The sequence below is a fragment of the Trachurus japonicus genome, chromosome 21 (assembly GCF_045865225.1).
Source record: "Trachurus japonicus isolate A0001 chromosome 21, Traja_1.0".
Classification (NCBI taxonomy): domain Eukaryota; kingdom Metazoa; phylum Chordata; class Actinopteri; order Carangiformes; family Carangidae; genus Trachurus; species Trachurus japonicus.
This window is the reverse complement of record NC_140927.1, coordinates 32,713,694-32,726,799: the sequence shown is the minus strand read 5'-3', so window position 1 is coordinate 32,726,799 and position 13,106 is coordinate 32,713,694. Positions and strand designations below refer to the sequence as shown.

At 42.0% G+C, this 13,106-nt stretch overlaps 1 protein-coding gene across 1 annotated transcript in view; it reads left to right on the top strand.

The window, feature by feature from the left end:
- Positions 1-261: 261 nt before the first annotated feature.
- Positions 262-13,106, top strand: part of rftn2 (raftlin family member 2) — a 172,773-nt gene continuing 159,928 nt past the window's right edge. Inside the window, exon 1 of the mRNA XM_085765130.1 lies at positions 262-465. Coding sequence (XP_085621256.1) covers positions 327-465 — 139 coding nt within the window. The 5' untranslated portion in view covers positions 262-326. The remainder of the gene's footprint in view (positions 466-13,106) is intronic.

Below are 13,106 nucleotides of genomic sequence, written 5' to 3'. Positions count from 1 at the left end.
CCGGACCTGCAGCCTCTCCAGCGGGACACTTCTCCTCCGCTGTCCGCCTGTTGTGTCGCTCCTCCCGGTGTGTTTCCGCGGTTTGTTTCACCTTTGACCTCCTTCTTAAATCTCTTCAGTCTCTCTGTTTTAAGGGGATTATTACCGGAGGAGGAGGAGGGAGGCGGGATGGAGCAGCAGCGGACCTGTTAAAGTTGTAAAGCCGCGGCTCAGTGAGGTTCAGTCCGCCTGTCTACAGCCTGTAGCTCCTCTGGTTCTCTGGTTCTCTGGTCCTCTCCTTCCCTCCACAGCGGGCAGAGCCAGCGCCTCGACCCGCCTCAGACGTCATGGGCTGCGGCCTGAGGAAGCTGGAGGACCCGGAGGACAGCAGCCCCGGGAAGATCTACTCCACCCTGAAGAGACCGCAGGTGGAGACCAAGACCGACACCGCGCTGGAGTACGTGCTGCTGGACTTCAGCCTGGAGGGTGAGTCGGTACAATACTACTACTACTCAGCATTTCCCACTGAAAATGCATAAATACTTCAGTATAGCCAGTACAACAAAACTATCTAACTAAAGTAAATGCCAATGGTTCTCAAAGTGGGAGGGATGACAGGGTTCAAGGGGGTCCACAACTTTTTCTTGAAATTTTTCCACTTTTTCTTAAAATTTTTTACCAGTCTCTCCTCAATTTTTTTTTTTTTTTTTTTTTTTTTAACTTTTTTTCTTTTCAAGAAATTGTAGGCTACCCCTTTTTGTATTATTGTTTGCCCCTTTTTTTGAGAGAAAATGTTTTGCCACATTTTTCTATAATTCTTTTGAGAAATTTTACCACTTTTTCTTAGTTTTTTTTTTTTAAATTCCAGAAATTTTTATCACTTTTTTAAATTTTACCAGTTTCTTCTCAATTTTTCTTTTTCACTTTTTATTATTTTTATCAAGAAATTTTACCCCTTTTTGTATTATTGTTTACCCCTTTTTTTGAGAGAGAAATTTTGCCACATTTTTCTATAATTTTTTGAGAAATTTTACCACATTTTTTCTAAAAAAAAAAAAAAAAATTCAAAAATGTTGTCCAATGGGGGTCCGTGGTCTAATTTGTGTCAATTTTGGGGTCCTTGATGTGAAAAAGTTTGAGAACCACCGGTCTAGATACAAGTATGTACAGTTTACCACCTAAAAAGCAGTTTACACACTACAAAACATTAGACTACACCACTGACACTGATGGTGTCAGGAAGCGATTATCGATTGGTTTATTATTGTCTGCACATGGAGAAAGTGTCGGTGACAGTGTGAGATTTACTTAATTAAACAACCAGAGACATAAAGTTTATTCTCCTGTGTGTTGGAGAGAAACATCACACACTCTGCTGTTTATGTCTGAAAGAAACTGATCAATACAACACATCTGATTGATTATCTGTTGATCAACTCATCAATTAATCAACTAGTCTAGTAGCCAATTGTTGCAGCTCCGAACCAAACCACACTTTCACTTTGTTACGTTGATCAGATTCACCTGGAGCTGCATCCACCAGTCATTCAACAACTGACAAATCACTCAACCAATCAGTCAATCAATCAATCAGTTGATCAATCAATCAGTGAATGGTCCAAGTTGCTTTGATGCCTCTATGTCAGTTATTTTAGCTTCAGACCGTCTCATTGTTCTATTTCCAGAATAAATGTTACAGTCAAAGTGTGTAAATGGATATAGAATAAGAGACAGCTACATAGATGATCAATTGATTGATTGATTGATTGATTGATTGATTGATTTAGTGTCCTATCTCATAATAAATCAAATAATCTGACATTTAAAGTCTTCCCCTCCTCTGTCAGTGGAGAGTTGTCTTTTACATTTGTCACTTAATTTGCTTCAAAGAGATTTTTATCAGCAGTTAATTGATCAAGTGGGAGATACAGTGAGTCTGCCAATCAATCAATCAATCAATACTGTATCTGTAGCTTGTTGCATGATGAGAATGATCATCAGACGGTTTTAACAAGACCTCAGAGTGTCTGTTTTTGTCTCTTAACACACACACACACACACACTTTTTTGAGAGATTTTACCAGTTTCTTCTCAATTTTTCTTTTTTACTTTTTTTTTTTCAAGAAATTGTACCCCTTTTTGTATTATTGTTTGCCCCTTTTTTGAGAGAGAAATCTGGCCACATTTTTCTTGAAATGTTACCACTTTTTCTTAGATTTTTTAAAAACTTTTTTTGAGAGATTTTACCAGTTTCTTCTCAATTTTTCTTTTTTTTTTTTAACTTTTTATTATTTTTATCAAGAAATTGTACCCCTTTTTGTGTTATTGTTTGCCCCTTTTTTGAGAGAGAAATTTTGCCACATTTTTCTAAAATGTTTTTGAGAAATTTTACCACTTTTTCTTAGATTTTTTTTAGCCTTTTTCTTCCAGAAATGTTACCACTTTTTCTTCTCAATGTTTCTTTTTTTTTTGAGAAATGTTATCCCTTTTTGTATTATTGTTTGCCCCCCTTTTTTTTGAGAGAGAGACATTTTGGCACATTTTTCTATAATTTTTTGAGAAATTTTACCACATTTTTTCCAATTTTCTTTACGAAATCTTACCGGTGTTTGCTTCAAAAATGTTGTCCTATCTATCTCATAATGAATCAAATAATCTGACATTTAAAGTCGTTCCTTCCTTCTTTTATATTTGCCACTTAATTTGCTTCAAAGAGATTTTTATCAGCAGATAATTGATCAAGTGGGAGATACAGTGAGTCTGCCAATCAATCTATCAATCAATCAAATAATCAATACTGTATCTGTAGCTTGTTGCATGATGAGAATGATCATCAGACAGTTTTAACAAGACCTCAGAGTGTCTGTTTTTGTCTCTTAACACACACACACACACACACACACACACACACTTGTCTGTTCCCACAGGAGCTGTTTGTTAAACTGCAATAAACCTGATTGTGCTCACAGACGAGTCGGAGCTGTAAACACGTTCAGGCTTTTTACCTTTCACTCTTTAATCTTAACGTGTGTGTGTGTGTGTGTGCGTGTGTGTGTGTGTATATGTGTGTGTGTGTATATATGTGTGTGTGTGTGTGTGTGTGTGTGTGTGTGAGAGACATTACAGCATCTAACTGGTCTTTTCCTAGCAACACAGCTCTTCATTCAGCTCCACTAGAAATAGGTCACATGAGGTTTTTTCCACGAGCCGCCCTCCTCCTTCCCTCCTCTACACACACACACACACACACACACACACACACACACACACACACACACACACACACACACACACACACACACACACCCATGCACACACACACACACACACACACACACACACACACACACACACACACACTGGTTTTCATGTGGTATGCATACAGAAGAATGTAATAGGTCCTAAAACGCTCCACCTGCTGTGATGAGTGTGTGATCTGTGTGTGTGTGTGTGTGTGTGTGTGTGTGTGTGTGTGTGTGTGTGTGTGTGTGTGTGTGTGTGTGTGTGTGTGTGTGTGCGTGTGTGTGATGATCTGCAGCTCCTCGCCGTTTAATCCTCCGCTCTGATTGGCCGTTCAGACTCTGACCTATTTGGCAGGAAGTGGTGATTAGGTTGTGAATGGAGCTGAGTGTGTAAACAGCAGCAACAGCCTGTTTCCTCCAGTCTAAATTATGGGATGTCGGAGCTTCACTACCTCAGACAGAGTGTGGAGTAAAGTTTTGATCTACTAACTTAAAGGGATAGTTTAACATTTTGTCAAATTGGCCCATTGCTATAATCCCTATAGTCATAGCAGTAGGTTCGTCACCTTTAATTGTCGGTGCAAGCTGTTTTTAGAACGGCGGAGCAGAGCCGTGAGCTGCTCAGAGCTACGCTACAGAGGCTCATTATGGGATTTCTTGGTTTCAAACTCATCAAACTCATCAAATACACAATCCAACAACTCCACAACGCTCTGGTGGACAAGTTGTGACCTGCACATTCACCACGCTATGAGATAATAACACAACGTTACCACACAGAGTTGTTGTAGAGGGAAATTCAGAGACTGTTGATGAAAAACTGTCCCTGAAGGCAACACGCATCAGTGGTTTTGCATGAATTTCCCTCTAAAACAACTCTGTGTGGTAACGTTGTGTTATTATCTCATAGCGTGGTGAATGTGCAGCTCACAACTTGTCCACCAGAGCGTTGTGGAGTTGTTGGATTGTGTATTTGATGAGTTTGATGAGGGAAACCAAGAAATCCCATAATGAGCCTCCGTAGCGTAGCTCTGAGCAGCTCACGGCTCTGCTCCGCCGTTCTAAAAATAGCTTGCACCGACAATTAAAGGTAACAAACCTACTGCTATGACTATAGGGATTATGGCAATGGGCCAATTTGCACATAAAATGTTGAACTATCCCTTTAAACCAGTAAATTTGCTGAGTTTTGTGAGAACAGAGTGTGTGTGTGTGTGTGTGTGTGTGTGTGTGTTGATTTACAGTCACATGTGGTGAGAAAACTGATCTGATGGAAACAAACATGCAGCACTGATCTGCTCCATTCGCTCTGCACAGCTGTGTGTGTGTGTGAGAGAGAGGGCTCTTCTTAAAGGAATAGTTCACCAAAAAATGAAATTCACCCTCATGCCGATGAATACTCCGGGATATAGTCCAGAGTTTACTGGAAACAACGTCATTTAGGACATTTTTTTACAGCCTAAACAGTCCTGGGTTGGATCTGCCTGGGGTGCACTGTCACATAGTAGTAGTATTCATTTCATTTTTTGGTGAACTATTCCTTTAAAAGAGGTAAAAACACCATCATGTGAGTAAATGGTTAAATGTGTGTAACTGTGCAGCCTGCTGTCTGCTGGCTCGGTGTGTGTGAAGCTCCATGAGCTGGCAGACACACACACACACTGTCACATGCTGACTGGTGATGCTGACACACACACACACACACACACACACACACACACACACACACACACACACACACATACATACACACTCTCACTGTGAAAGGATCTGTGTTCATACTCACATGGTTTAACCCTCTATGGTAGCTACGCTGCATCATGATGCCAGTGGGGAAAAAAATGTTTGGAGTGTTTTTATGTCTCAAAATAGACTAAATAAACATAATCTAAAGACATTTTTAAAAATTATTTATTTTTGGAAGTTTTTGTTTTTGTTTCCTGTAGGCAACATTGTACCATTACGGTTCATCATCTACTGTATTAGAAACACCGACCAGTCTCTGTAGACTTTCACCTCCACTGGCCTCATCCTCATCTTCCTCATCATCATCATAATAGCCTGATGTTTACTTTACTACATCCAAAATCAAATTTATTAAGGATAAAAAACAAAATTATGATGAATTATATGTTTTTGAACATTATATTTACACGTAAACACACACTACCATAGTCTCATAATGCAATATTGATTCCATAATGGTCCACTGTCGCCTCAAGGCAACGTTGCAATTTTCTATAATGGTACGTTGTTGCTTTCGGGCAACAGGTGCATTTTAACAAGTTTCCATTATTTAATAAGTAAATAAATTGCATGGAACTATTAAAAATTAAACTTTACTAATCTATTAGTGTAAATTTTTTTTTTTTCCAGATGAAAAAGAGCCAGGAAGTTACTGTATGTTTTCAGACCGTTTTAGTGGAGCAAAATGGCAAACCTGTTTCCTTTGAAAAAGTCTGTAAAAAAGGGTTTCAGTGGCTTCTTGAAAGTCATGTGATAAATTAAAACATTGTTATTGGTTCTCTAAGGTCTCCTCTCTTTTTTAAAGTATTACAGCATTAAATAGGATGAATTGTGGAGATGTGACAGGACAAAAATTGGTATGTTGCTGCCTGAGGGCAACATGGTACCATAGAGGGTTAATGATTTAGTAGAAAGATAAATGAAATAAAGAGATGGTGTTGAGGTGTTTATTCGTCTGTCATAGTGATCAGTTTTATCACGGATCAATTTATTGATGATCGTTTCCTTTAAAGGGACATTCTGTGTAGTTTTTTTTAATTAAAAGTTCAAACTGTGAAGCGACATAAAAATAGATGAAGAGTGTTGAATCTGAAACAGGTTGTGAAGGTGTCGTTGATCAATAACTGATACTGTGCTGCTGGAGGTTATTGATCACCTGGACAGCTGATTGGCTCTGGTCCTGCAGGTCAGGTGACCCGGTGGTCATGGTGACCAGGTGACCCGGTGGTCATGGTGACCAGTGGTCAGGTGTGTTCAGGTGCAGCGTGTGGCCGTGAGGCGTTCAGGGACAGTGGGTCGTTAAGGTAACAACACCTGGTCGACAGGTAACAGAGCTGCTGCTGCAGGTACAGGGAGGGGGGCGTTGCTACGGTTACAGCTCAACAAGGACATCTGATTGGACGAGTGTCCTCCTCCTCTTCCTCCTCTTCTTCCTCCTCTTCTTCCTCCTCTTCTTCCTCCTCCTCTTCCTCTTCCTCTCACCTCCTCTTCCTCCTCCTCTTCCTCCTCCTCCTCCTCCTCCTCTTCCTCCTCTCACCTCCTCTTCTTCTTCCTCCTCCTCCTCCTCCTCCTCTTCCTCCTCTCACCTCCTCCTCTTCCTCCTCCTCCTCCTCTTCCTCTTCTTCTTCCTCCTCCTCCTCCTCTTCCTCCTCTCACCTCCTCCTCCTCCTCCTCTTCCTCCTCTTCCTCTTCTTCTTCCTCCTCCTCCTCCTCCTCCTCTTCCTCCTCTCACCTCCTCCTCTTCCTCCTCCTCCTCCTCTTCCTCTTCTTCTTCCTCCTCCTCCTCCTCTTCCTCCTCTCACCTCCTCCTCCTCCTCCTCCTCCTCTTCCTCCTCTTCTTCTTCCTCCTCCTCCTCCTCCTCTTCCTCCTCCTCCTCCTCCTCCTCTTCCTCCTCTCACCTCCTCCTCCTCTTCCTCCTCTCACCTCCTCCTCCTCTCACCTCCTCTTCCTCCTCTTCCTCCTCTCACCTCCTCCTCCTCTCACCTCCTCTTCCTCCTCTCACCTCCTCCTCTTCTTCCTCTTCTTCCTCCTCTCACCTCTTCCTCCTCTCACCTCCTCTTCTTCCTCCTCCTCCTCTTCCTCCTCTCACCTCCTCCTCTTCCTCCTCTTCTTCCTCCTCTCACCTCCTCCTCTTCCTCCTCCTCTTCCTCCTCTTCTTCCTCCTCTCACCTCCTCTTCCTCCTCCTCTTCCTCCTCCCTCCTCTCACCTCCTCCTCCTCTTCCTCCTCCTCCGCTTCCTCTTCTTCCTCCTCCTCCTCCTCCTCTTCCTCCTCCTCCTCCTCTTCCTCCTCCTCCTCCTCTTCCTCCTCCTCCTCCTCTCACCTCCTCTTCCTCCTCTTCCTCCTCCTCCTCCTCCTCCTCCTCTCACCTCCTCTTCCTCCTCTCACCTCCTCTTCTTCCTCCTCCTCCTCCTCTTCCTCCTCTCACCTCCTCCTCTTCTTCCTCTTCTTCCTCCTCTCACCTCTTCCTCCTCTCACCTCCTCTTCTTCCTCCTCCTCCTCTTCCTCCTCTCACCTCCTCCTCTTCCTCCTCTTCTTCCTCCTCTCACCTCCTCCTCTTCCTCCTCTTCTTCCTCCTCTCACCTCCTCCTCTTCCTCCTCCTCCGCTTCCTCTTCTTCCTCCTCTCACCTCCTCTTCCTCCTCCTCTTCCTCCTCCCTCCTCTTCCTCCTCCCTCCTCTCACCTCCTCCTCCTCTTCCTCCTCCTCCTCCTCTTCCTCCTCTCACCTCCTCCTCCTCTTCCTCCTCCTCCTCCTCTTCCTCCTCCTCCTCTTCTTCCTCCTCTCTCTCACCTCCTCCTCCTCTTCCTCCTCCTCCTCTTCCTCCCCCCCCTCCTCCTCCCCCTCCTCTTCCTCTTTTTCTTCCTCCTCTTCCTCCTCTCACCTCCTCTTCCTCCTCCTCTTCCTCCTCTTCCTCCTCTCACCTCCTCCTCCTCCTCTTCCTCTCACCTCCTCCTCTTCCTCCTCTCACCTCCTCTTCCTCCTCTTCTTCCTCCTCTCACCTCCCCCTCCTCTTCCTCTTTCTCTTCTTCTACCTCCTCTTCCTCCTCTCACCTCCTCCTCTTCCTCCTCTTCCTCCTCCTCCTTCAAACCTTTTCTGGGACACTCTCTGTCACTGTCACACCCTCAACTCTCACTCCCGTCCTCGCCTTCACACTGGGAGCGAATATAGAAACACACACACACACACACACACACACACACACACACACACACACACACACACACACACACACACACAGTCAGTCGGCCTGGTTTCCTCCGGCTCAGAGGAGACTGGACGTTGGTCTGGAGCCAAAGGAAACAAATCAGAGCAGCTGATGTCTGAGCTGTGTGTGTGTGTGTGTGTGTGTGTCTGTGTGTGTGTGTGTCTGTGTGTACGGTGGCTCACGAGGGTCAGTGCTGCACTAAGGTCACAACACACTGTAAATGAAGACTCATCAGGTTCATGTGTCAGGATGTTTTAAACCTGAACTCTCTCCTCCTCTGTGACCATGTTTCCATCCACACGTTTTTATTCACATTAAGTATTATCGAATTACAAATGTTATGTCTAAAAATTTGATTAAATATTGTGGATATCGATAAAATGTTAATGCGGTCGATCTCATCAGATTTTCTCTTGATTGATACAAAGTTAATGCAACAAATTCTGATGGAAACTGTTCCTATTCCTCTACGCACAGCTTTTTATTCAATTTTTTTTGTTTTTTTTGGTATGATACTCTTTTTTTTAAGTATATTTTTTGCCTTTATTTGATAGTACATAGTGAGATAGACAGGAAAGGGGGAGGCAGAGAGAGGGGGAATGACATGCAGGAAAGGTCTGCCCGATGCGGGATTCGAACCGGGGATGCCTACGTTGAGGACTGTAGCCTCTACATTACACTGCTTTTTATTCAATTTAAAGGTTGGAAAGGCACTTGAATCAACATTATTCACATTCATATTTTTTATCGATATTTAGACAATTCGATTTGCAAAGTGGATGGAAACGTGGTTTGTGTCTCTAACCCTCCTCTCCTCCATGTGCATTTGTTTTTTCAACGAAGCCGGTGAGAAATCAATCCATGGAGCGTCGATATGTTTTGGGAGGAGTGGAGGAGAGGAACCACCCGACGCAAAGAGAAACTTTGGTTTATAATTGTTGCATCTGTCGTGAAACATTTGCCACCAAATATTTTTGCAATTGTGCTCCTTTAGTCGTCTCGTCCCCGGTGTGAAAGGGTATTTAAAGGTATAGTATGTAGGAATTCCCCCCATCTAGCGGTGCGGTTGCATATCTGAACGTATTCTTTTTTTTTTTTTAATACTTTATTGCAAGGTTTCTCACCTTCACAAACATAGTCATAATCATTTCATTTCATTTTCTTAATTGTACCTTGCATTTTTTTTTTTTTTTTTTTCAAGTAGCTATATATTCCAAAGTAAATAACAAACAATAAAATAAACAAACAATAAGATAAACAAACATATATCCAAACTGATGCTTTCCAAATGAGGATCTCAAAAATAGAAAACAAACAAACAAACAAACAAACAAAAAAAGATAAATCAGTAAATTAATAATAATATAGTAGAATAAACTAACATCAACTAATGAACGTATTCTTGATGTTGCATTCAGGTGAAATGGGGCAGACGTCAGACAGACAACAGACGCTGCATGTAACAGGATAAACAAGTGGTCCGCCAGCACGAGGCAAAACAATACAGGCCTGACAACATGTTGTCATGGTGATGTGGTATTGTTTTACCGTCTTTCTCTGGTGGAGTAAAATGACATCCGGTTGGTTTGCCGACGGCCGTCTGCCCGACTGCACCTGAATGCAACACCGGTGCCTCCGTCCTTCCTCACACTACACAGTGGTGACAGTTTTAACAGGCCGTTTCCGTGGTTACCTACGGTCGCGATGCAACATGGCCGCCTCGTATGGGCAGAAATATGTGCCACCAGAAACTGAATTTGAATCATTCATATTTGAATTTGAATTGCTGAACTTGAATAATTGAATTGAAAATTTGAATTTGAATCATATAATTTGAAATTGTATTGTTTAATTTTAATCTTTGCATTGAAAAACTGTATCTGAATAGTATAATTTGAAATTGAAAGCCAATGAAATTTGATCCTCACTGAAAATACAACTCTCACAATTCAAATTCAGTTTTCAAAATTCAGATTCAAAATTTCAAAATTCAAATTCAAATTCAAATTCAAACTCAGTTTTATTGTGACAGACATCCGGGTACTTGAAGGATGAAGGAAGAGCAATCGAGCTCAGATACACAGGATTCCTCGCCTGTGTATCTGAGCCATGGATCTATCTGAGCTCGTAGAGACTGTAGCCGTGCTTAACTGGTTCAACTCTGGTGCCAAATTTGAATTTGAATTTGAATTTGAATTTGAATTTTGAAATTTTGAATCTGAATTTTGAAAACTGAATTTGAATTGTGAGAGTTGTATTTTCAGTGAGGATCAAATTTCATAGGCTTTCAATTTCAAATTATACTATTCAGATACAGTTTTTCAATGCAATGATTAAAATTAAACAATACAATTTCAAATTATGTGATTCAAATTCAAATTTTCAATTCAATTATTCAAGTTCAGCAATTCAAATTCAAATATGAATGATTCAAATTCAGTTTCTGGTGGCACAAGTTTCTGCCCATAGCCTCGGTTCGGTGCGTCGCCCACTTATGTATTTATAACGACTTGTAACAACTCATTCTAAGGAACCAGAAAGCTTTACTTTGGATGCAGCTGTGATTCACCTTCAGTGAAATACGGATTTATGAAAGACATGTTTGATTTATGCTGATAAAAAGACAAATAAGTTACACACTGGGGCTTTGAGGTGAAAATCTTGCAGAGTTCCTCTTTAATGAGTCAATGAAACAATGATGGAGGTCTGGGCGTCTCTGTGTTTCATGCAGTCGGCTCAGAAGTGCATGATGGGAAGGCAGCGACGGCCCATCAGAGCAAACTGGAGCACAGAGATCAGAGATTATTAACCTGAAGTGACGTGCGGTGGTCGCTGGGATGGATGGATGGAGGGATGGAGGGATGGAGGGATGGAGGTCTGCTCTGCTCTGTTCTCTCCATCGTTCATGTCCAGGGATGAGTGCGTCCTCCTCTAATCTGGGTCTGATCTGAACATAATGGAGGATAATCCAGATTAACGTCGGTGTTGTGATGATTCTGTTCAGAGGAGCTTTGAAGGTCGGAGGCAGAACCAGACCAGGCTGAGAGACCGGCTGTCCATCATCTGCTGCTGAGCCTCGTTAACAGGCAGATCACGGTCGTTAGAGAGTTAAAGACCTGATTTAATCAGTATGAGCTCAGATACATGGAGATGATTCACCACATAAAACCTGGGCTCAGGTGTTCAGCTTCAGGTGAGAAGGATAGCAAGGCAAGGCAATTTTATTTGTATAGCCCGTTTTTTTAGGGGTGGGAGAAAAAATCGATTCACATATATATCGCAATATCTTTTTGGACGATTTTTAAATCGATTTTTTTTTCAAAAATCGATTTAAAAAAAAAGTAATTTGAAAATTTTTTTTTTTTTTTGAATTTTTTAACATTTTTTTTAAGATTGTACAATGTGCATTTGTTAGCCTTTTTTACATACAGAGAGTACAGGTTTTGAAAAGGGTTTAAGTTCACTTTATAATGGAGTATGTTAATTTATAGGCTCCTACAGTATTTGTGTGCAGATAAATGTTAAAAATGCTAAAGACTAAAAATCGAGAGAATCGGCAATATCGTAGAATCGCAATTTGAATCGAATCGCCATCCAAAAAATCGTAGAAGAATCGAATCGGGAGAAAAGCATATCGTCCCAGCCCTACCGTTTTTACAGTTTGTCTCAAAGGGCTTTACATCCCATCATAACAACATCCTCTGCCCTTAGACCCTCACATCGACTGAGGAAAAACTCCATAGAAAACCCTTTTAACAGGGAAAAATTGGAGAAACCTCAGGGTGAGCAACAGAGGAGGGATCCCTCACCCAGGACGGACAGACGTGCAATAGATGTTGTTGCATACAAAAAAACAGTTTACAGTTTATGACACAGAATGTGCGAAATATGGAAATGTTAGCAAGAAGGATGCATATGCAGATGCGTGATGCAGAGACTCAGACTCATGGGTTTCCGTTATCTGGTAACTACTGGACTTTGACGGGTAAAATCTGCTGAAGTCCGGTATTTTTTAACTCCTCCGGTCAAAATGTCCGGTGAAAATATTCCGCACAATTTGAATTTTATTAAAATAGGCAATTTCAACATGTCATTTTATTTTATTTTATTTTTTAGGGGAGGCTTTTTTGCCTTTAAAGGTAGGCATTGTGTAGGAATTCCTCCCATCTAGCGGTGTGGTTGTATATCACAAGCAACTCAATCGTATTTTTCATGCTGCATTCACGTGAAATTGGGCAGACGGACGACAACCGCTGCACGTAACGGCATAAACAAGCCTCTATGTAAACAAGTGGTCCGTCAGCACGAGGCAAAACAATACACGTGACAATATGTTGTCATGGCGATGTCGTATTGTTTTACCGTCTTTCTCTGGACTTCTGTGACTAAAATGACTAAAATCTGGTTTGTTAGCGACGGCTGTCTGCCCGAATGCAGGTGAATGCAGCATCAGTGTAACGCTCCATTCCTCCATCCTCAAAAACAGACTTTTGAACGAAATAATCGATTTTCGTGAATAGATAACAGGAGAGGTTACACAATGTCCCTTTAAGAATCAAAACGTAGTCGCCGTTCGCTGCCGCTACGACGAAGACGGCTTCTTCTGTTTCCTCTTCTTTTGGTCGGTTTCGGGCCGAGGATTAATCCTAGTGAGACGGTGCTGAGTCGGGTCCAAATGTGTCCTAGAAACATTAAAGGACCGCCCACTCTCACATGAAGGACCGCCCACTCCGCTGAGGATTGATCATTTCAAATAGACAAAATATTCATCACATTAGTAGATTTATTTAATTATTTTCTACCGTATTTCGTCCAAAGCGACAGAAAATCCAAACTCATCCAAACTCCACTTAGTGCAAATCATCGTTGATCAGTTGATCTCCTCCTAGCTGCTGTGTGTCAGACTCTCTCTGTTTCCTCTTGTTTTCTTTT